The sequence below is a fragment of the Limulus polyphemus genome, unplaced genomic scaffold, assembly GCF_000517525.1.
Source record: "Limulus polyphemus unplaced genomic scaffold, Limulus_polyphemus-2.1.2 Scaffold475, whole genome shotgun sequence".
NCBI lineage: Eukaryota > Metazoa > Arthropoda > Merostomata > Xiphosura > Limulidae > Limulus > Limulus polyphemus.
The window spans coordinates 25342-51073 of NW_013666085.1; the positions used below are offsets into that span (position 1 = coordinate 25342).

General features: G+C 33.9%; 1 protein-coding gene across 1 annotated transcript in view; it reads left to right on the plus strand.

Moving 5' to 3' along the window:
* The window catches only part of LOC111085571 (lachesin-like), a 37846-nt gene extending 19437 nt beyond the window's left edge, over positions 1-18409 (plus strand). The window contains exons 6-10 of the mRNA XM_022384730.1: positions 7385-7513; positions 8325-8612; positions 11310-11447; positions 12631-12720; positions 17671-18409. Coding sequence (XP_022240438.1) covers positions 7385-7513; positions 8325-8612; positions 11310-11447; positions 12631-12720; positions 17671-17756 — 731 coding nt within the window. The 3' untranslated portion in view covers positions 17757-18409. The remainder of the gene's footprint in view (positions 1-7384; positions 7514-8324; positions 8613-11309; positions 11448-12630; positions 12721-17670) is intronic.
* Positions 18410-25732: the final 7323 nt, after the last annotated feature.

Consider the following 25732-nt stretch of genomic DNA (forward strand, 5'->3'; position numbering starts at 1 on the left):
CACAAACAAACATAAATGTTGTACATTTATAATAAAGTTTTCTTCACTATCCATTCGAGCCGTCTACAAACATATATTTTCTAAAAAGTGTGTCATCAAATTGAAGCTGTTTTAATATTAAAGTATTTTATTAATTATTCATACGGGGCTTTTCATTTACCATTTCGTAAGCTAATTGTTTTCATTATTAACTCATATATATACTCATAAATATTCCATAAAAGACGGGTGCACAGATCAGCTTGTCTTGTGTAAATTTGAAAAAGATAAGCGACAGGTCCTTTAAAACATTCTTTGGAAGAGCTAAAGACTTGGGTCACCAAGTAATCACACTATATTCTTGTGGAGGTGCATATTGCACAAAATTATGATTATTTGTTTACATAAATATTATAAATGTTAAAAATAACAGAGTAAAAATAAAACAAAGGTCTGCCTAAGTATATTTCTGTTGATTATAAGCCTAATAAAACACAACGAGACATCATTATCTTTATTCTTGCCCTAGTATGGGTATCATCGGGAGTCTTTAGTGGCTCGTTGGATTTCAAAGAATAAAATGGAGTCGAAATGCAGTTTCGACTGCTATAGATAATCTTTAACATGACTGTCATAAACGATGTCACGCCACGTTAGTGTTAATGTCGTCTGAAGTTCCTCTCTAACACAGCAGTCATAGCGAGAAAGACTCGACCTGATTTCGAGTGACCCTCTGAGGATTACAAAATTTATGCTTACGAGGAATGATGTACATATGAAGAAGTTTGTTTTGCAACAACTTTCAACTGTGTTCTCTAAGAGGAATATTTTAAACTTTGAAGATGCAAAATATTTATGAAAATGTTTAGAACTGTTAGAAAATGCCCGACACCAAGTGTATCTATGTTGTTTGAGGTGCATTCCTCCACTTAGAAAATACCTAGAAACATTAGTGACTGAATTTGTGTTGTGTTTTTTTTCTAGAATTGCCGAATTTTTACTTTTTTCACAACTTTACATCCACTAAAAGCTTCTGAAGGTTTATTGTTGTGGGAACAGTCACGATGTTCTCTAGTTATTCAAACATGGACCCATGCTGTATGTTACCTGGCTGTTGAGTCGGAGAAAACCTGTGAACTTTTGAACTAATACACAGATCTTTGGAGGAAAAACACTGGAAGTGAACTGCACTCTGAAGAAGTCCTTTATATGGTTAGTCCCAGAAATTCCAGACACTTACACACTGCCATAGTTATAGCTGAAGTTCTGTTGAGTGAGGTATTTGTTGAACTTTATGAAGAAGAAATCTATGGAACGCTGAAAACCGAAAGGGACTAATTTTTGGTCGAAGGTACTTCATTTATTACGGGAATGAAACCCGGACATGAATAGAAAACAAACACCGACAAGATACGAGTTTTTTCGTAAGAGATCTTTGAGCAAAACAGGAAACTGTGTACGTTTGGACAAAGACCAGAATCAAACCTAATGTAACTTGTTAAATAATATAAGAAGGAAAACTTCAGAGGATATACCTTGCGCTGTAGCTACATACAGATTATATACAAAACCAGATAGCATAAACAGGAGAAAACGGATGGTTTGGGTATCATAAACTGAGGGTCAGATATCCATAGATCTGCAATTGTCAGATTTCTCCAGATATGAGTTTCGAACTGAAATGACAGATTTCTTAAAGAAGGCAAAATGTAACATAAAAATATGACAACAAACCATTCCAAAATGGTGATAGATACACTGTTACGTCTGTGAATGGGAGAATTAAAAATGAGGAGTGTTGGATAAAGACGTGTATAAACGTGGCTATTATACAAGGATTGTTTACACACTGTGCAGCGTGTGCTAGCCCATATACATCAACAATTAGAAGGAGGTGAAATATGTCTTCTAAAAATGCTGTAATTTTCATTCCAATGAGCTGCATGAAATAGTTAATCAAAGGAAGCTAGTCACGTTGTAGTTATTGCACGGGATTCCTGCTAGATTGACTGTTGTCGTTGTTGCACGCAATTCCTGCTAGATTGACTGTTGTAGTTGTTGCACGATTCCTGCTAGATTGACTGTTGTTGTTGTTGCACGGGATTCCTGCTAGATTGACTGTTGTAGTTGTTGCACGGGATTCCTGCTAGATTGACTGTTGTAACTGTTGCACGCGATTCCTGCTAGGTTGACTGTTGTAACTGTTGCACGTGATTCCTGCTAGATTGACTGTTGTAGTTGTTGCACGCGATTCCTGCTAGATTGACTGTTGTAACTGTTGCACGTGATTCCTGCTAGATTGACTGTTGTAACTGTTGCACGTGATTCCTGCTAGATTGACTGTTGTAATTGTTGCACGCGATTCCTGCTAGATTGACTGTTGTAACTGTTGCACGTGATTCCTGCTAGATTGACTGTTGTAGTTGTTGTACGCGATTCCTGCTAGATTGACTGACCTTCAAGTACTTTCAGTGGACTACCTTCATGTTTCCACATGTCAGTATCACGTATTATCAGATTTTTCAATAAATTTATATATTTTTTTCTGTCTATTTCAGAAGTAAATAAGACAGAAAACATAACCTGAAAATGTTACCCTTTGTGTGGAAGATTTCGTTCAAATGTTATACGGACCATTTCCAGTCTTTTAATTCCCATCTTCTCAGTTAAAATATCTAACTATGAAAAAAAAAACATTTTTACAGCTCTTTCTAGACAAACATTCTATAAAAATCAGCTGAGATTTTAGTTATTTTCTAACGGAAAGATTGCCATCAGGATCGTCTAAATAGGGGCTTATTGGTTTTGAGAATTTTATTGGCTTTTTATCCGACTGCAGATCCAACGGACATGAGGAACAAAAATGACTACGACCCGCTGACTTGACGTCAGCATTTTGTTGGTCAGTCAGCTTCTTTTGATATTCGCTGAAATGAAATAATGTCTAGACTGAAGAATAGGGATCTGATGGGAGAGTAAATTCATTTTATTTCCCTTCATATTTTTTTATTGGTGATATTATATAAGAAAGTGTATAAAAAACTACTTTCTCAATGTTAGCTGTAGGGTTAGTTAAAATATTAACTCATAGCGATGAAACTTAATTGTTAGTATTTATTGCTAAAAGAAAACAAATTTAAACGTTCTTATGCGTACTGAAAGTTGGAAATATTTGCATTACCACCTATTTAACCTAAGAAACATAATCATAAAAATTATGACTGCTTATTTCAACGTCTTCGGACTAGTATATTATGATAACAGTGTAAGGTGAGATGTAATTGTAGTACAGTGTGAAATAAAGTGATTTATAATGTGACTGTAACACAGGTAAGATATTGTGAGGTTAGTACAGTGTAAAATAAAGTGATTTATAATGTGACTGTAACACAGGTGAGATATTGTGAGGCTAGTACAGTGTGAAATAAAGTGATTTATAATGTGACTATAACATAGGTGAGATATTGTGAGGTAGTACAGTGTAAAATAAAGTGATTTATAATGTGACTGTAACACAGGTGAGATATTGTGAGGCTAGTACAGTGTGAAATAAAGTGATTTATAATGTGACTATAACACAGGTGAGATATTGTGAGGTTAGTACAGTGTGAAATGAAGTGATTTATAATGTGACTGTAACACAGGTGAGATATTGTGAGGCTAGTACAGTGTGAAATAAAGTGATTTATAATGTGACTGTAACACTGGTGAGATATTGTGAGGTTAGTACAGTGTAAAATAAAGTGATTTATAATGTGACTGTAACACAGGTCAGATATTGTGAGGCTAGTAGAGTGTGAAATAAAGTGATAATAACTTAGGGTAAACTAATTGGAGTTTAGCAGAATTTGAGATAATTGGATTGTAACACAGGTGATATAGTGTAACTTTAGTACAGAATAATATAATGGGATAATAGCTTAGGGTGAACTAATCTGATTTTAGCAGTGTGTGAGATAATGTGACTGTAATACAGGTTGGATAATGTTTTTCTAGTACATAACTAAATAATGTGACTGAAGCACATGTGAGGTAATGTTGTTGTAGCACGGAATGATACATTATGGCTTTACCTCAGAGGAGAAAATGTGGCTGTAACACAGTTAAGATAATGTGAATTTAACAAAGAGTGAAGTAATGTGACAGTAATACAGATCAGGTAATGTGATATTTACATAGAATTAGATAACGTAACAGTAACACAGATGAGGTAATGTGATCTATACACAGTATGAGATAACATGACAGTAACACAGGTGAGGTAATGTGATTTTTTCACAGTAAGAGATAACGTGAAGGTAACACAGGTGAGGTAATGTGATCTTTACATAGTATGAGATAACGAAAAGTAACACCGATGAGGTAATGTGATCTTTACACGGTATGAGATAACGTGAAAGTGCCACAAATGAGGTAATGTAATCTCTAAGCAGTATGAGATAACATGACAGTAACACAGGTGAGGTAATGTGATTTTTTCACAGTAAGAGATAACGTGAAGGTAACGCAGGTGAGGTAATGTGATCTTTACATAGTATGAGATAACGTGAAAGTAACACAGGTGAGGTAATGTGATCTTTACATAGTATGAGATAACGTGAAAGTAACACAGGTGAGGTAATGTGATTGTAGAGTGGTTGATGTCATAGTTATACAACATCTAATAATATGGTAGTGACAAATATACAAATAACGTGACAGTAACACATGTGAGTTAATGTGATCTTTATACAGAATGAGATAGCGTGGCTGTAACACAGGATGGGATGATGTGGTAATACTTCAGTATTTTACTATGAAACGTTAACACAATAATACGTTAACAAGGACATATGATGTGGCAGTAACACGAAGTGAGATAAGTATCAATATGACGTAGTAATATCACGACATTTGAAGATGTAACGTAGCGATAGATAATACGTTAACGTTCACATAATATAAACAAGCAGCAAGATGATTTACCAGTAGCACCCTGTGATACAAGATAAGGTTAACACACGGGTGCTGTATTAACACAATGAGAGGTGATGAGTGAACATCATAATTTAAGGTAAGAAGATGGACCCCTTGCCAGCGTTATTTTTTCACTGTTACATATAAACGGAGAGGATGCGATTTGTTATTTTGAAGGATTAAATGAGGCAAACTAAGATATCTCTTTCTTTGTGAGTTATCTAATTACAAACTGTTTGAAATTTATGTACCTATAGAAATACAAGTAGTTGGGTCCTGCGTCTAATGTACGTGACCTTTGTAAGATTGTTACAAAATCAAAAATAAGATAGGAAACAGAGCTTTATTGAACCTAGGAAAGTAGTAATTGAGTAGTAACAGAGAAGGTAGTGTATGATTGGATAAACAAGTACGAGCTGTTATTCCGGTCTGTATAAGTTGGTTCGAGGACTTTTTAAAAACAGATCAACGTTTTGTTCAGACAGTTTCTCTGTACTTGGTGTAGAGTCCTACCTCGTTATGTGCCTCAAGGTATAGAGCATCAAATGGTTCTATTGTCCAGTATACTGTATCCAGAAACCTGAAACGTGATCGGACTACATGAAACGTTGTTTTCAGAAAGTCTACTAGTAGACTCTGAAAAACTACTGCCCGAGGTGATCTTGTTTTGATCAGATTAACACCTTACGACAGGAATGGCATGAACACATTTATTCCAGGATATACAGAAGAACAATGGACAGGAGACTGACCAAACAAGGTTATTTAGCAAGAAGGGATATCTGTAAACCGATATTAACCAGAATTCACTGCCATCACTGTGTTACTTGGGCAATACAATATGTCAAGTTACAGTTAGGACATGTCATTTTTTCAGATGAGTCCTGTTTTTGGCTTGTTAAAACTGATGGTAGGATTCGTGTTCGTCCTTTGCATTGGAGAACAGATAACTAAAGATTGTCTTTCCAACAGGAGGTGGTGCAGTACATGTTTGGGCAGCTATTCATCATAGTGGAAAAACTGCTCTTGATATCCTTCAGGGAAACGTCAATGACGCCCCTACAGGCATCACATGGAAAAGATATTTCTGCCATATGTCAGGGAAAGATTCCGCAATAACTCTGTTTTCCAGGATGACAATGTGTTACATATACATGACTGTTCATTTTAAGTTTAATACAAGAGTATTATTTAGTCTATATTGTGTGAGCATTAAAGCAATATTTTTAGAAGCAATAGTTATGGCAATTTTGCTTACGTAACTGTTTATGAAACATTTGTTGTATAGTTCAATTGTTATGAATTGACATCATGTTACTCGAACCTTCTGAATTTTTTTCGTTGCTGTAAATGAGTATTATTACATCATAACATCATGTACTTTGTAGAAAATTCTAAGCCTCAGTTGGGTAAATATATATATATATATAGGAGACGAGGTTAGTAGAAGTTGAAGTTAAGCTAGTGAAAGTAAAAGTGTAGTTATACTGCGTGATTATCACTTTAGCCGTAATGGGTGATTGCTAAAGCGAGTCTCACAACTTATATTGTAATAACAGAGATCGAGGAGAATACTTTATCTTGCCAAAGGGTGTTTTAAAGTAGCTGAACCCGTTTGTGTGGACTTTGACGAAAAAGAGACAATTAGTTAAAGCTCTGGATACAGCTGTGATAACCTATAGTGTAACATTTTTATACATACGTTTTATTTGTTTTGAATATATTATTTTAAAACAAGTGGATTGTATGCTGTCCGTTCATTGCTGAAATTCATCGCCAACAAGTCAAAGGCGCCTACTGAAAAGAATATTGGCCGTATAAAACCTGACAAAATGCCACTATACACAGTTCGCGTATTGTACAGGATTATCTCGACCAGGAGGTCGTTACAACATTGCCTTGGTCAACAACGTCTCCAGATTGTAACCCCATTGAGAACTCAGCAGGGAAGTTGCTAATCACGATTTTAAACCAGCTACTTAGTTGTAGCGCCTTTTAGTGACAAGTTGGGATGAAATCACTGTGGATTACATCAATAACCTCATCGACAACATGCCACGTCGCCTTGCGGATGTTATTAGAGTACAAGAAGGACCAACCAAGTTCTGAATGTTTAATATGGACTGACATAAGGTTACAGACGCTATTTATAATAATTTGTTGTTACATCTTGTCATTTTATAAGGTTTTGTTGTGACAGGTAAAATACTGAATTACAAATCTTTCTACAGGTGTCTGATGAAATTGTTTGCTGTTCTGATAAATCGTTCGTGATGTCCGTAGAACTTGTCTCATTATACAAATTACATACTTAGATGTTTAATATAACACGCATTTATCAGTTTGATAGCGCTAAGTGTACTTGTAATAATCTTATTTGTTACAAAATATGTAAACATTTTGTTTGTATCATACGACATTTTTTTTCTATATTTTTCTTTTCTCATAGTTAAACAGTATGGAGGAAACAGTATCACCTTCGTTTCGGTAACCAGGGAATACATGGGCGCTTATCTCTGCATAGCAACGAACAACGTTCCTCCTTCAATCCGACGGAGACTTTACCTCGAAGTCAAGTGTAAGTGTGTTTGAGTAATTTATCACCAAATTCTGATTAATTATCAAGTGTGCACCAGTGTGGAGTATTCCAGAGCACCGCAATTTCGAAAGTGAACAGCCAATTACTACTACAAAAATATCTGATATTACCTTCGGGCAAGTTTATACAGATTAGTCGAAGTGTACTTACAAACTGTGTAAACATCAACGAGATAAATTTTGTTATAAAAAAAATTTATATTTTGGCGAAAGAAAAGATCAGGAAAGTATTAATTGCTATAACGAATATTATCTACTGTTAAAAATACCCATTTTTTAGTATGGATTAGCTCTAATGAGCGCAAGACATATCACCCAGATAGTTTTGCTGTAAATTAGGTAAACAAAGCTTAAGAATAAATTTCTTAAATATAAGTAATCCTATTTTATGTCATCATTTTATCTATTAACTCACCAACATGAAACTTTATTTCCAACAAGGCAAATAAAGGTCGTTTTTACTTCTAGAAGTTTTCAAAATGTGAAATTTTGTTTTGTTTCTTCCTATTACTTTTACATTATTTTACCAAAAAATTGACTATTTGTTGAACTACACCTGAGCACCTTTGCTCATCAGTTTGAAATCAATAAACGTATGTAAAATTATGCTTTAGTCTTTGCTGAGCGGAGAATATACGTAATTTAAATAATCTTTACCTAGGTGTAAATACAACAAACGAATATCTGCAGTGTTGTTTCCAAGAACTTTATGATATTATTGTGAATAAACAGTAAATGGTATCTTTGCTCTGGGAAGAACTTAATATACATCATTCATTATTGTCTTTCAGTTCCTCCTACCATATGGATACCTAATCAATTTGTTGGAGCACCGCTGGGCTCAAACAGGACTCTGGAATGCTACATGGAGTCTCAACCAAGAGCAGTATCTTTCTGGCTTCGAGGAGAAGATTACATTCACGATAAAGAAGACAAGTACAAAACCTACATGGCGCAAAACACATATAAGTCCCACATGAAACTCACCATCATCAATGTGCAATCTATAGATTATGGCTTATATATATGTGCTGCAAAGAACGAAATAGGGAAATCTGAAGGCTCTCTCACGTTATACAGTATGATGTATTTATGTTTAATATAATCTAATTTTGTGATGTCATTCCTTATAACTTGATGCACCACCTATTACTTCCATGATATTGAAGATACTAAATAACTACGTGAAACTGTAACCTAGTTTTCATAGGCATCAGATCTTGATCTTCTCATTATTAGATGTATCTGTTTCGATAAAGAATATCCTTTCTCTGTTATTAGATATATCCTCTTTTTCATAGGAGATGTTTATAAAAGTTACTGTTAGTCTGTAGTATATGAAGTTTCTGGTCTCTAGTTTCAAACACCTAACGTTATTAGCCTTTTTTCTCAAGCATTAGATAGACTCATTCCTCTTTTATGAATTCTCTAACTGCCACTTTTAAGTGATTCTACTCAAATGCAAGGAATATGAGTCTGGCATAGCCTGGTGGTTAGGGCGCTCGACTCGCAATCTGCGGATCGCGAGGTCGAATATCTTCATCGAACATGCTTGTCCTTTCAGCCATGGGGGTGTTATAATGTGAGGATCAATCTTACTTTTCGTTGGTAAAGAGAAGACCAAGAGTTGGCGGTGGGTGCTGTTGGCTAGTTTCCTTCACTCTAATCTATCATTTCTAAATTAAGGAAGACTAGCGCAGATAGCCTCCGAATAACTTTGCACGAAATTCAAGAAACAAACAGAGCCAAAAATACCAATTTCTTAGTAATTGTTACCCTCATTCTATAGGAAAGACATGTTTATAACATTTAAAGATAGGCAACTTCTCAAACCTTGGTAAAGGGCATTTCAATTTGCTTATTACTTTTCATTATATTAGACGTAATTTTGTATTAATATAACCAGCCTTAATTTCCAAATTTTAATTGTCCTACCTATCCATTTAGTAAACATGTTGGTTTATTTTCTTTGATGTTTAATTATACTTAATTCTTAAAGATGATTGACATAACCCCCCCCCCCCTTGTTTATAAGAACGCTATTCCTGCTCTATGATATTTTGGAACTACATCTATTATTAAACCTGGTGAGCATAATTACACAATAAAACGTATACCAAAAAACTCGATAAACTCTCCACCCTTCACTGTATGCAGACATCGGCCTCCAAGATGACGTTTAGGCAAACTACAAGCACCTAAGTCCATGGGTGTACGGTCATGTGAATTCGCAGGTACGTCAGAGAAAGGGATAACAGGTTTTATGCTACGTGGTTCGTCAAAATATCGTTGTGGACTTACAAGTGTGACGCAGTGCATTATCCTGATGTTATGACTTCCTGACCATATGCAGAAAGAATTTCAAGTTGCATAATTGGTATTGAAACAACGCTAAATTTCAGGTTTTGATACCCGCGGAAGGTAGAGAGGTATAGCCCATTGTCTAGTTTTGTACTTAAAAGCAAACAAACGAACAAACTGTCGAAACTTTAGAATTCGCCTTTGATTTGTTGTGCACTTGGTAATGTATAAATATTTAATAATATTAAAAAACCTTTGCAATTTTAATCTGACAGAAAACCTTATTGATTTGTTTACACCAGACTGGAAGTCCTTATTCTTGCTATAAAGGATGGTAGGAAATAGCCCAATTTTTTCTAACATTCGTTCATGTACTCCCAGGCCTCGTCCAGAAATTAAAAACCCTCCTATTTTTCAAGGTATTTTTCATTTCCTGCTGGTTTCTTATCCTTCATCAACGTATCTGGGAAGAAACTTGTATTTATGAACCACGATCCTTTATGAAAGCTTTTTCATGTAAATGTGATAGTGCCATTTCTTAGCAATCACGTTTGATTTCTTGAACGGTTCCTATAGTGTGATTAATTTTCTCAATTGGGTTCTTAGATTTTATTGTCCTATCTAATTCTTTTAAAGGAGTTATGTAAGCCGATTACGTTAAAAATCAATTTCTAAAATGCTTCCTGAAAGACTAAGGTAAAACAAAATAATCGACTGTAATAACTCATAGTCTTTCCTAATAGAAGTTAGCTTTTATCATGTGGACATCAATACTAATAACATAATATTTTTCAAGGAAGCACACAGCTACTCTATGTTTCCTGTACGTTGTTGTTCACAATTTGTCAGTTTCGCACCTCCTCTGCTGTAGTTATTTCCGTTTGTCTGCTGTAAGTATTTCCGTTTGTCTGCTGTAATATTTCAGTTTGTCTGCTGTAATAATTTCTGTTTGTCTGCTGTAATTATTTCCGTTTGTCTACTGTAATTATTTCCCTTTGTCTACTGTAAATATTTCCGTTTGTCTGCTGTAATTATTTTCGTTTGTCTACTGTAATTATTTCCGTTTGTCTGCTGTAATTATTTCCGTTTGTCTGTTGTAATTACTTCCGTTTTGTCTGCTGTAATTATTTCCGTTTTGTCTGCTGTAATTATTTTCGTTTGTCTGCTGTAATTATTTCCGTTTGTCTGCTGTAATTATTTCCGTTTGTCTGCTGTAATTATTTCGTTTGTCTGCTCACCTGTATAATTTATCAAACACTTTAAGGATCAATAATTGGACTCACCGACACATTGCAATAAATGTTAATTTAAAAGTGAATTATTTTGTCATGGGGACAGATAAAATAATTTCTATTGTCACTGTTACGTATTAACAAATGATAATGTCACTGTCTGCAACAATGAAATATATTTTGAAGAAAATACAATGCCATTATTTTATAATAATACCTCTTTAAATTCGATTTGTCCTTAAGGAACAGAACAATCAACCAGCTTGAAGTCTAAGCATGAGACGAAACCCAACATCCTACCTCAAACACCAGACATTTTAATCCCACAGTTGGAAGAACGAAATCAATTAAAGGATATTTTAAAGCAAGCATACCCACAGAGTAGGTACATTTCTTATATGACATAAATGAAAAGTTAAATAAGTCTTGGAATTTCAATATCTAATCTTTTCTTATTTAGAATACTTCTTTCCAATTATATTTCTCAAGTTTTTTCTGTTATCTTTATTCTTATTCATTCCTACTTCTTAACGGAAATTGACGAGAAGTCCGGAAATGGACTGCAATTGCTATTTTGTTATCGACGCCTTGATATTTATTTAAACTTTTATGATTGAAAGTATGAATTCTGACTTAACATTTAATGGTTTTAATTCAATTGATCATATTTTCCTGATATTAGCACTCAGTTCTTTTCACATTAATCTATAATGTACTTATTAACCTTTAACCTCTCAGTTGTATTTGACAATTTTTGTGTGTATATCTAATCGCACTGAAACTCTGCCTGTTCATCACATGACGAAATTCTAGGAGCTCCCCTAAACCGTGTTGATTATTAATTCCACTGAAACGATTTCAGCAAAGTGCAGATAGAGTTAAAGACGTACAAGATTTAAGAGAAAAATATCAAATCTAACGAAATAAAATTTAGTGTTACCTAATATTTCAATTAGACATACTTACTTTGTCGATTAACACTGGATTTTATGTTTGAATTTTATATTAAAAATGTGAAAAAAAACACAAAAAACTATAGAAATCCGAGTAGGATGGTGAGAGTTTAGAGAACATTTTGTAAATTTCCAAGAGAAAAAATAACAAATGTCGCGTGTTTAGCAATATTTTGTATCAGAGGGAGAAAGAAATCATGTGAAATTGTGAAACAATTCAAGAGAGGTACATTTTACTACTGTATATCTTAACATTCCAATTAACCTCGCAACTCTCACATTTATTTTTAAATTTATTGGTTTTTTTTTCACATTTATATGCAGCTGTTACGTTAAGTGATTCACAATGTCGAAATTGAAAGTATAAAACACTTTTAGTGACGAAACATCACAATAAAATAGCTAATAATACTAAGCGCTAAGCAATGTGTAGCGAAGAGTGTGAGGGGGAAAGGATGCTGCTCTTTGGATGTAGTCAATCTTTTTTCACCCTCACAGAGTATGCATTCTGTAGGAAAACGCTCTCTTCTTTTTAATCTTCAAAAGCATTTCTGATATAAAGTTATTTTAAATGGATATTAAATAGTGCTTTTTCATGTCTGTATCTGTAGATTCCAAAGGGGTTCTTGCTTCAGAAAATCGACGCCACCCAGGAAAGGATCAATTATCAGGTCTTCAGGAACATTCACATAAAAACAACGGTAACAATAAGTTTTCTCCCATAGAGAATATTAAACTAGGTTTAGGGAAGATTTTTGTTTTCCGTAAATAAATACGATAAATATATGTAGGAAAAAATGATTGCCTTACTGGGTGTATAAAAGGTAGAAATTTGTTAACTAGTGCAAGGTAAAAGGCAGATTTTTATTGATTAACTATAAACTATGGCAGGATAAAATGTAAGATTCTATTACCGAACAATAAGCTATGTCAGGATAAGAGATAAGCTTTCATTGGTTAAATATGACTTATGCTAGGATAAAACATAGATTTGCTACTGAACAGTAAGCTATGGCAGGATAAGAGATAAGCTTTTATTGGTTAAATATGACTTATGCTAGGATAAAACATAGATTTGCTACTGAACAGTAAGCTATGGCAGGATAAGAGATAAGCTTTTATTGGTTAAATATGACTTATGCTAGGATAAAACATAGATTTGCTACTGAACAGTAAGCTATGGCAGGATAAAAGGTAAGCTTTTACTTTTGAGCTATAAACTAGTATAGAATAAGAGAGAAAATGTTGTTACTGAATTATCAAATTAGGCACAGTAAGTGGTAGGACCGAAATGTGCACTACGGTAAGACGAGAGAGATTGGTTTATAAAGCAAATAAGATAAGAGTTTTATGGCGCTCTATATTAGAGTAAGGTAAGAGGTAGGATTTTCTAGCTTTCACTATATTAGAGTAAGGTAAGAGGTAGGATTTTCTAGCTTTCACTATATTAGAGTAAGGTAAGAGGTAGGATTTTCTAGCTTTCACTATATTACAGTAAGGTAAGAGGTAGGATTTTCTAGCTTTCACTATATTAGAGTAAGGTAAGAGGTAGGATTTTCTAGCTTTCACTTATGCTATATTAGAGTAAGTTAATAGGTAGGATTTTCTAGCTTTCACTTATGCTATATTAGAGTAAGTTAATAGGTAGGATTTTCTAGCTTTCACTATATTAGAGTCAAAGGGAGAATCTAATAATCTCGTCACCTTACTTAGTTAAACAAAAATAAGAATTTTATCAAGTATTAGAATGATAAGATTATAAAAAAAGCTCACAATAGTTGAAAATAAGAAGTCGATATGTTTTTAACTGACCAATAATAATAATAATTATTATTCTTATATAACGTTCACCAAGTTATGTTATTAGCTTAGTCAGAACTGTCACTCCTCTGGATGAAATATTTTTTATTTTCCCGTTGCGATGCTACATTGATGTTTTCACGGTTATCAGCGTAGTGAATTACTACCTTATAAAGAACGAACGTTATTATTATGTTGACAGTGAAATAGGCTTGTAAATCTTTTGTCTTTCTGTATGGAGTAAGTTAACACGTGGTCAGGACCAAATAGACAAAATACACTGGAAGAAACGACACCAGTAAGTCTGGAGTTGACGTGCCGTGTATGGACGCGGTGTTCTTACAGCGCCACTGATGTAAAAAAAAAATGAGCTTTATAATTTGAACAAAAATCACTAAGCAGTGGAGATTGAGTCTAGAAACAAGGCAAAAGCGCCTGGAAATAACATTTCACACACATACAAAAAACAACATCAACAGTTGAAGAAGTAAAAGAAAACTGTCATTCGCAGATCGACCTACATAAACCAACGTTAAGAGCCTTAAATATGTTTTCGTGATTTATACCAACACTATAAATAAATGTAGTATATAACATTCATAATATAGATACATATTATCGGTGTTATATAAGAATATGAGTTGGATTAATAGATATTGCTGAACAACAACTACAATTGCGAATATTACATTTTAGAGAAGTTATTTAAATATATTTACTGGTAATTTATTATACTGTAACAAGGAGTTGGACGTTTTCTTCTGAGAAATCACTAGAAAGGAACTCTACTATGTTTATCCTGTTGGAATATGGCTCCTTGGTTACCAAACTTGTCTTGAAAGTACACTTAAGCATGTAGAAATAACGAAAGAACAAAAGGAAATTAAAAAAAATCAATCTTATAAAACCTACAGAGACGTTTAATAATACTTCCAGCGACAAATATTAGATTAGTATCTAATGATTAAAATAAAACAGGGTTATAGTAATTTAATTATATACTAGCCAGTATGAGATCAGTAACTCGTAAAAGTTTGGTTTCTTGATATCATTATAAATTGTAGACAAAAGTAATAAGAAGGTGATTTTTATGCGTGAGCTCTAGTTTACTTGCAAAAATGTTGTACGTTAGTGTTTCACGATATAAGACAGCTTGCTTTATCAAGGATGAATTAGACAAAAGATTCATTCAACTTTAATCAATTACCCTATTAAAAAGTAGCTAGCGGCAGACTTCTAGAAAATGAATGCATTGCACTGTCAGTTTAATGAAATATTCAATCTATCAAAGTCGTCTAAGCTCTACACAAATCATACACAGCTTGTGTTTTATTTTTCGAGAAAATCCTTATTATAGCTATAGCTTTAACATTATTTTTGACACAGCAGTACAACTTTAAACCGTATCTCATTAAACGTTTGATCGCTGAAAATACAGCAAACACTGAGAATTTTTCCTTTTTTCCCCATAGTAATTATGAAACGCTTTGAACTAATATCTGACTTGGAATTTACCAAATGTTTTACAATGAATATCATTATAATTTCTTTTGCTTCATAAAAGTTATGTTTCAATCTGTGTTCAAAGACGACGAAGATGTTAGCGCCACGTACCCTACAATTAACACGTCCAAAAACCCGATGTATTTATTAGTGCTGTCGAATGTACTTTGTTATACTAGATTACTTGGTTCTATTATAATTGTTATCGAGTAAGCATATAGTCTTAGTGTATCACTCACGGAAACCTTACTTAAAGAAATATTAGAAGCTGACCCTATTTTTTATTAAACGTTCCGGAAAAATCAACTTAATCATACTCTATGTTCGATATTAGTTTCTGCTGATGAAACTTTAAATGTAGTTCAGAAGTAAAACTTTTATTTATGTAATCCGAAGGTTTATTTAGTGGTTAGTGTGTAGGATCCAACGTGAGTTTTTTTTTTGGCCAATCAACTTTAAATGATGCTTAAAGAGGGCTATATTACTTATATGTTATATCTTAATGACAGTATAACACATAGCCTCTCGGTGGCTGGGCGGTAAGTCAGAGGTCTTATAACGGTAAAAATTAGGTTTTGATACTTGCGGTTGGCACAGCAGTTAGCCCATTGTGTAACATCGGACTTAATAATAAACAATACACAAACAAACAAATAATTTAAAAGTATAAAAAAAAGTTTATGCTCTATATACAATAAACAAAACAACATACCTAAGGTCATATATTCTATTGTACTAAAATGTATCCTTTTTATTAGTCTTGAACTTTATTATGTCCCTCACGAAATACAGTAGTTGATAGTCTCATGTCAATTATATGATACAGTACTCGATAGTCTCATGTTAATTATATAATAAAGTAGTTGATAGTCTCATGTCAATTATATAATACAGTAATTGATAAATTCATGTCAATTATATAATACAGTAGTTGATAGTATCATATCAATTATATAACACAGTACTTCATAGTCTCGTGTCAATTATATAATAAAGTAGTTGATAGTCTCATGTCAATTATATAATACAGTAGTTGATAGTCTCATGTCAATTATATTATACAGTCGTTGATATTCTCATGTTAAACATATAATATAGTAGTTGATAATCTCATGTCAAACATAACACAGTAGTTGATAGTCTCATGTCAAACATATAACACAGTAGTTGATAGTCTCATGTCAAACATATAATACAGTAGTTGATAATTCAACCGAAAAAATAAAAAATTACAACAACCGTCTGCCAGTAGTATCCGGAGACATCTCAAAGAAGTGACATAATCCAACTATAAAACACTAAACTGCTAGAAGTATCCGGAGACATCTCAAAGAAGTGACATAATCCAACTATAAAACACTAAACTGCTAGAAGTATCCGGAGACGCATCTTAAACAAGTGAAATAATCCAAGTATAAAACACTAAACTACCAGAAGTATCCGGAGACGCATCTTAAACAAGTGACATAATCAACTGTAAAACACTGAACTACCAGAAGTATCCGGAGACATCGTAAAGAAGTGACATAATCCAACTATAAAACACTAAACTACCAGAATTATCCGGAGACGCATCTTAAACAAGTGACACAATCCAACTATAAAATACTTCTCCGGATACTTCTGGCTAGTTTAGTGTTTTATAGTTGGATTATGTCACTTGTTTAAGATGGTCTCCGGATACTTCTGGCAGTTTAGTATTTTATAGTTGGATTGTGTCACTTGTTTAAGATGCGTCTCCGGATACTTCTGGTAGTTCAGTGTTTTACAGTTGATTATGTCACTTGTTTAAGATGTGTCTCCGGATACTTCTGGCAGTTTCATCTTAAAGAAGTGACATAATCCAACTATAAAACACTAAACTGCCAGAAGTATCCGGAGACATCTTAAAGAAGTGACATAATCCAACTATAAAACACTAAACTGCCAGAAGTATCCGGAGACACATCTCAATAGCATGTGACGTTATTCTCTACGCTCCTTACACTTACTGCAAGAGAGCTGAGTAAATATATAGGTAGAGACACAGCAGCTGTAGTGCTGTTATGTGTGAAAGGTCTGGAGTGTTAAATGAAACATAAAATATTAAATATAAAACTGTGTTGGGCCGTGTTCTTGAGCTGGATTCTAATTAGTACGTGCTGGAACCTAATTCATATCATACTTCATAGAATAGTGATTCCTATATCGAGGTCAAGATTGTCCTTCATTATGATAGGGCTATTCAGATACATTTAGTAGGGCAGTGATTGTGTGTAATGTTAAGATCTTTGCTTGTTTTGTGCACTAAATTGAAGATAGTCAGTTTTAGGTTTAATCTAATGAGGATAATATTGATTCTCCACTAGGATACACAAGAAACACGGATACAGGAACCTTACTCGTTGTTCACCGTCTTCTGACCTCTTTCTTTCTCGCCGTGTGTATTTGTTAAGCTTTCCTGTGGTAATTCCTCCAGGAATTATTCTCTGTCATAAAGTGAGTAGACTCGAGGAATTAAAGCACATTCTTCTTCTTCTTCTTTTGCCAATTTTACCAACACAAATTAATTGTGATGTGTGCTCCAAATGCCATTTGTGTTCCTGGATTGCCATCCACAGAACTCGGCTTCTCGAAAAGGGCTTTTTCAATTTGCAGTTTCTTTAAAGACTCCGTAATCCCATAATTTTACATTCTCATTTTAAGGTCCTGGAATTTAGATGTGTGCCAAAGAATGAACATCAGTAAATAAGCATTTGGTGTTTATGCATGAAAGTTTGTTAACTGTCTAATAGCTTTTGGGTTTAATATATCGTCGTTTATTTCGTCTCAGGTTTAATAATAAAGATTTTAATGACAGCACTTGTGATTTTTAAAAAGTTTTACACCCATGTCATGAATATAATATTACTGATTCTTAAAATGACAATAACTGTAATTTATCAGTTCCTGGTGTGACACAGTAAATTACAGGGTTATCTAGTAGCTTAGAGTCATGAGAAACTAAATAATGTCCATAATCTACACACGTGAAGGTTTTGTAAATTGGTAAAATCCCCACGAGGATGCCACGTGGCATGTTAATTAAGGATTTCTTATTTTACAGGAGTTTTTAGGCAGAGTACAGTATACAGCTTTTAAAGATTTTATAGGCAGTATTTGCCTGGAGCGTAAGAATTGACTACGTTTCTGTGCTGGACATTATCGCTATCCATTAGACAAAGTTTGATATTATAACAGTAATTGTGGTAATTAACGCCACATATGTGTCATATTAAACAATAATACAAACCTGAGAAGATACAGGTGAGGTATTTCAACCAATAATGTGTGATATCTGTTTGAAATATCGTACTTTTGTGGGTTATGGTGGAAATCACAAAACCTGTCTTCTCACTTCTATGATTATTTGACGGAGTAATACCTAAAATCAGTTAATTATGTTACGTTTTCTTAAAGGAAACTCTGGTCCATAAGATATTCCCATGGATGTTCCATCTGATCCACAACTTTAATGAGGATTTATTTTACATGTTTTGTGGTGTTATTGCAAACTTTCAAAAGTTTTGAGTCAACTTCAGTCAAAAAATAAATAACATATAATTTACTTGTTGATTAGATTATTTAGCTAGAAACATAAGTGAACGCTAGTTCCATGAGAAACCGCGATGGAGTATATATTTACATTTTAATGAAATTTAATCTTTTTTTTTAAATAAAATTTGCCAAGTTTCATAGAGTGAAATACGCCTAAATATATTTAGTTGTCTGAGTATTCAGTACACAGGTGAAATAGGACTTTTATGTGAAACAAACACGTAAACATTTCCAATTATATTTATTCCTTGAACATTTTTCAAACACAATTTTAGATAAATTCGAGTTTTCCTGAGTGGTTTAAGCACAAAAAGATAACGTCGTTGTATACTTGTGATGTTTGCACTAGAACTGGTGAAATGTCCGTTTTGTTTGGATACTTTTGAAAATTAATGATTATATATATATGTATGTGTGTGTGTGTGTCGAACGCTTTCATTTCGACAAACACAATTATATCTAAAAGATTAATCTTGATAAAATATTGGTGAATATATAATAATTCTTTTCATGTTTCTTTTCATAATTGTCGAGAATTCCAGTAATTTGTAGATATTGATTAAACGAATAAGCGATATCTGCTCTGTAAAATATTTTATACTTCAAATGTGTACTTGTACAAAATGATAAAATTAACACAATAAAGGAACTTCACGTGCTGTGAAGTATATAGCCCAGCTTAGACCCAGAAATGTCGTATCCAAAAACATATTTAATATTTCAGTCTGAAAAGTATTCAAATCTGATTCATAGCGTAGTAAGCTTGCTGACTTTCCACCGAGCCACTGGGAGTGTGCGACAGCCCGAAAGTCACCTAATGCAATACATGGGATAAACCGCTAGTTCAGAAACTCGAAGGTTCGGTGTTAGATATACAAGATTGTTTCAGTTTAAGTTTAATGCGACTGTTATTATTTAGATAGTATGTATAGCGCGAGTGTTAAATTTAGTTATTTTTAGAAGCGGTAGTTTAGTACAGGTTTGTTTACGCAACTATTTCCGAATCATACGTTGTGTACTTCAATAGTTATGAACTGGTGATTGTTATATTATTGTGTCATGTTACTAGAAACTTCTGAGTTTTATCATTGTTTTAATTGAGAAGTATTATATCATAACAATTAGTAGTGTGTGGAAGTTCTAGACCTCTGTTGGTGTATATATATACTCGTCGAAAATTTAGTTCGAAAATGGATCTGTACTGCGTGATTGTGAGTTTATCCAAAAAGAGCGTGTAGTGGCGATTTTTAAAGTGAAATTATCATAGACTGTATTGTAATAACAGAGTATAAGAATAATTTATCTTGACAATTGTGTTCTAAAGTAATTGAACCAGCCTATGTAGGCTTTGACGATAAAAGTGACAACTATTTAAAGCTCTAAATACAACTGTGGTAACTAACAGTGTAATGAACATTTGTATATAAGTTTGACTTGTTTCAGTATATTATTTTAAATCAAGCTGACTGTGCGCTGTTTGTTTATTGTTGAAATTTATCGCCAAAAAGTCGAAAGTGTTTTGTCTTTAATATTTTCTCACACGATGATGACTCTAATTCTGTTAAAAAGTTAGCTTAAAAAGTGAAACGATAAATAGAGCCAGACTCGAACCAAGCAATTTATAAAATCGTTATATTACAGAACTGCAGTGTTCTCCGTAGTTACTTTTCGTAACAAGCCTTCAGCTAATCATACTGAAAAAAACAACACGATAAAATGGTTGCAATTCCTTCCTCAACCAATAGCTCTATATCAAATTCACATGATCAAAGTGAACGTTCATACCAGGTTACAAAAAGACACACAACACTAAAGAAACCATACCTATATGAAATTTTCCACCCAACAAGTTTCTAACTGACTTAATGTATTATGCCCCAATTTACAGGATCAAATAATATATTTAACCCATTACAGTAATGTTTATATTTTAAGGCACGGATATATACTGACATCTAAATATCAATAATAACAAACATATTAATCCACTTAGGAAGAATTATCTTTGTTTTCTGCAGTTAATAAAAACCCTTGAAAACAATTTTCAGACTAACAATCAGGCATTTGATGAAAGTCTAACAATTACATATAGTTTGATAGGGAGTATAAAATTATAAAGTGTTAACCACTTAATAGATTCTATAATCGCTGTACTGATAATAGTAAAATGATGTGGAGGAAATACGTTGATTGTGTAATGTAAAAAGACATCTCTCTATATTTAATGTCACTAATCTCTACATTACCCAATCAACGTATTTCCTCCACATCATTTGAATATAAAGACATCTCTCTACATTAAATGTCACTAATCTCTACATTACACAATAAACGTGTTTCTTCCACCTCATTTTACTATAAAGACATCTCTCTACATTAAATGTCACTAATCTCTACATTACACAATAAACGTGTTTCCTCCACATAATTTTACTATCAAGACATCTCGCTACATTAAATGTTACTAATCTTTACATTACACAATAAACGTGTTTCTTCCACCTCATTTTACTATAAAGACATCTCTCTATGTTAAATGTCACTAATCTCTGCATTACACAATCAACGTATTTCCTCCACATCATTTTACTATAAAGACATCTCTCTACATTAAATGTCACTAATCTCTACATTATAAAATTAACGTGCTTTTCCAGATCATTTTACTATCAAGACATCTCTCTACATTAAATGTCACTAATCTGTGCATTACACAATCAACGTATTTCCTCCACATCATTTTACTATAAAGACATCTCCTTACATTGAATATCACTAATCTCTGTATTACACAGTCAACGTATTTTGCTCGAATAAACCCTCATACGTACTGCATGTGATTATAGTTCGATATACCACGAGTAATCGTTCTTGATGTGTTGTTGTAACCATAAAAATGGTTTACAACATCGTACCGTGAAGTACATGATGCTGGAATGTTGAACAGCAGGGTTGAGAAAACAGGCGTTCCTATTTCTGTAGATGAATGAAAATGTCGCACAAAGTAAAAACCTTTTTATTTGGATTCATTCGAACGGACTATATAGAATTTGATTTAAAGTTTTCTAAGATTGTTTGTTTGTTTGAAGTTAAGCGCAAAGCTATCCAATGGGCTATCTGTGCTCTGCCCACCATGGGTATCGAAACCCGGTTTTTAGGTATTCTAAGAAGAAGGAAAGAAAGTTTTATGTTAATTTATGGCTTTAAAATCCTTCAATTTGACTAAAAAGTCTCATCAATATTTTAATGTGTAGATAACACAAATTTATAAAAACTCTCATAACATAGTAAATTGTTTTCTTTCCTAGCTTTTGTTTTTTTTTTTTAACTTTCACAACATAAACTTTAACTCTCAAATTACCGACTTGTCTATATACCATTCATTGCCAGTGGGGTCCACATACACCGTCATATTCAGTAATTTCTAATTTTTGGCTGTTACAACACAACGCTCAGTGTAAAGTTTGTTTATTTACCTGAACGACACTTTATATAAGCCATGAACTGAACGGCCAGGCTAGAGTCCCGTATGGTACAGACATAGCCGTCCCTAATTTGAACGATATAAAGAGCAACCGGTACACAGAACCCGCCGCTTGAAGCACCTTCTTTTAACCATCACTCATATAAAGCACGCTAGCTGAAACTGCAAATCATGAGCACTACCTCTCGAACCTAAGACTCGGATCAGATCACCGTCCACTACACTAACTACAAAACTAAGTTCGAGCTTCTTAGTTAAAATAACTAACTAAAACATTAAGGTGAAATCATGATGTTTGTAGGAAACCCAAACATTAATCAGATGAATCAACTAGAAGATAGGCGGGATTTATTTATAATTGTTTGAGTTACTCGTCTTATTAAGATAACTGTATCCAACAACGGCAAGGATTGATAAACCAAATGGTGGATGAAAAGTTTAGAAAAAATGCTGATAAACCTGACGAGGCCAACATGTAATCCCCAACCTGGTCTATATGTAACGCACCACCTGATATAAATGTATCCCCACACCTGGTCTATATGTAACTCCCCATCTGGTCTATATGTAACCCACCACCTGGTCTATATGTAAATCCCCACCTGGTCTATATGTAACTCCCCATCTGGTCTATATGTAACCCACCACCTGGTCTATATGTAAATCCCCACCTGGTCTATATGTAACCCCCACCTGATATATACATAACCCCACACCTGGTCTATATGTAAATCCTCACCTGGTCTATATGTAACCCCCACCTGGTCTATGTGTAAACAACCACCAGATATATACGTAACCACCCAACTGGTCTATATGTAACCTACTCTCCTCTAATTATAGGGTTAACAAGTATATCTTACAAATTTGAGGCAGTAGAAAAAAATCATGATACTTCAAATCCAGCTCTATTGTGATCAAAACTGTAACAAATCTGCCAATAAGTGCAGTAAATTAAACGTTTGTTGACTATGAAACTTTAATTATCTCACATATTATAAGCAAATGTGAATTTAATGAATACACGTAGTCTGACAGCAAGCAGTGTATCTTTAAAAGGCTCATTGAAAATAGACACACGAAGATGACTTGGAGATACAAGGATTCCAGGATATTCAACACCTGATACTTTACATTCGATGTAGCCCACGTACGTTTTAAATCAGTCTTGACACTAAAACTATGATCTGTCGAACATGATTGGTACCACAGATATGGCACGGATACTAACTATTGTTACCATTACCACTCACTATTGTAACTATTGTTAGGTCATTTTACTCAAAAAGTTAAAGCTTACAGACCAATCACTAATGTGTTAGCGAACAAGTTATTAGTGTTTCTAAAAATAAAAAAGAATCCCCACATACTTTTTTTTATAAGATCTTTTTACTTTAGAAATAATACGGGATAGCAGGATACCAATTATCTTGTAGACAGTGAGTACAAATAGTACGGTTCTGACCTATATAACACATAGGTATTCAATTGAAAAATATTTCTTTTTACTCATGCGAGATATGTTTGCCATTTAGATGTTATTTTCTTTGTAAACTCATATATAATTTTAGATGTTGTTTTTAATTCAATTAGTAAAAAAACAAATTATTTATCAAAATACGTACTACATATCCCGAGGTAAGTTTGTTTGTTTGGAATTCAGCACAAAGCTACACAATAGGCTATCTGTGCTCTGGCCACCACGGGTATCGAAACCCGGTTTCTAGCGTTGTAAGCCCGCAGACTTACTGGCTACTGTGCAACTGGGGGGCGTGAGGTAAGTTACAGCTGGCACTTCAGAATGATTACATGCCAAGATAATAACTGTATATTTAAATATATAGAGAGATAAAAGTCTAAAACATATTCTAATAGTGGTGCTATAAAAGACAGAGAAAACATATGGCACCTAAAGCATCATAAGACATCATAGAACATAATAAGACACATCTGTATTCTCATAGAACATCATGAGACACATCCGTATTATAATTTAATTATGCTGAAATACTCTAAGGATAACGCACGAAACTATTTTAGTTATAAGAAAAATCAGAAGAATAAAAGACACAAAATGTTAGTTATTATTAAATGTTATATATATACTGTTACGACAGCGGCAGTCACGTGACGCTGGAAGCATGCGCGCTGGAGTTTCTAGAATTATCGAGGAACCCCGTGAATGTCCGAGTGTTTGCTAGACGCCCTCTTTTTTAGTATATAAGCCTGTCGAGAAAAGCCAGGACGATCAGAAGAGAGATAGATAGATAGATCTAGAGCAGTTGAGGTTTTAATCCAAATAATCGTGATTATCTTTCACTGAAGATAACGTTGTTACCTATGTTAACGTGACAATGTATTAGAGCTAGGAATGTATTAGAGTTCTTCATTGTCGATAAAGCTTTTACTAATACGAATCTAAATTGATAACTTACTACACATATGCCTGTTACATATATCAAGTTGAAAATATTTTTCTATTACTTATGAATTTTCTTACTTATGTTACGACAGAAGAAGTCACGTGACGCTGGTAACACGTCATGAGTGTCTAGAAGGATCAGGGAACATGACGAATACCCCAGTATTTGCTAGACGCCCTCTATTTTAGTATATAAGCCTGGCAATTAAAGCGGAGATAAAAAGGACGGCATAGATAATCGCAGACAGAGAGATATAGAGATCGATTATCGAGTCAAGCCGTAAGTAAAGTGCGTGAATCATTGTAAATCATATCGTGTGTTTAAGTTAACACTTACCGGAATTTGGCCTTTGTTGTTCCCAAACAATTATTTTCTCGAAATTAACTACACACTTCCTCGGTAGTAAGTAGTCCAACCCTAATATGCATTGGTCTTCAATGTCAGCCAAGAGAGGTTGAACTAACCAGGTGCCCTCAAGCTGAAGTCAAAGTGACTGAAGGAGTTGATGATGGTGAATCAGAACCAGGTATAGATATCAAATCAGAGCAGGAGAAGGACCAAGATTTGAAGCCAATAATTGATTTTCTAAAAGCAAGTGTGTTGCACCCTGCTTAGGTGAAGATGTCTAGCTTAAGCCCTGCAACAAAGAACTATTGGGCACAATGGGACCAGTTGAAGCTTGGAGATGGTATTCTTGTCCAGATATGGGAAACTGCAGATGGGAAAGTGACGACCTAGCAAACAGTTATACCAAGAAAGTAACGGGAAGTTGTGTTACATCAATCCCATGATAGTTTAACAGGAGGACATCTTGGAGCTAAAAATACATTGGGTTACCTATGGCTGATATTTTACTGGATAGGGATGAGGCAAGATGTGGAAGAATGGTGCAGAACCTGCAGTACATGTTGTGCTAAAAGGGGACCG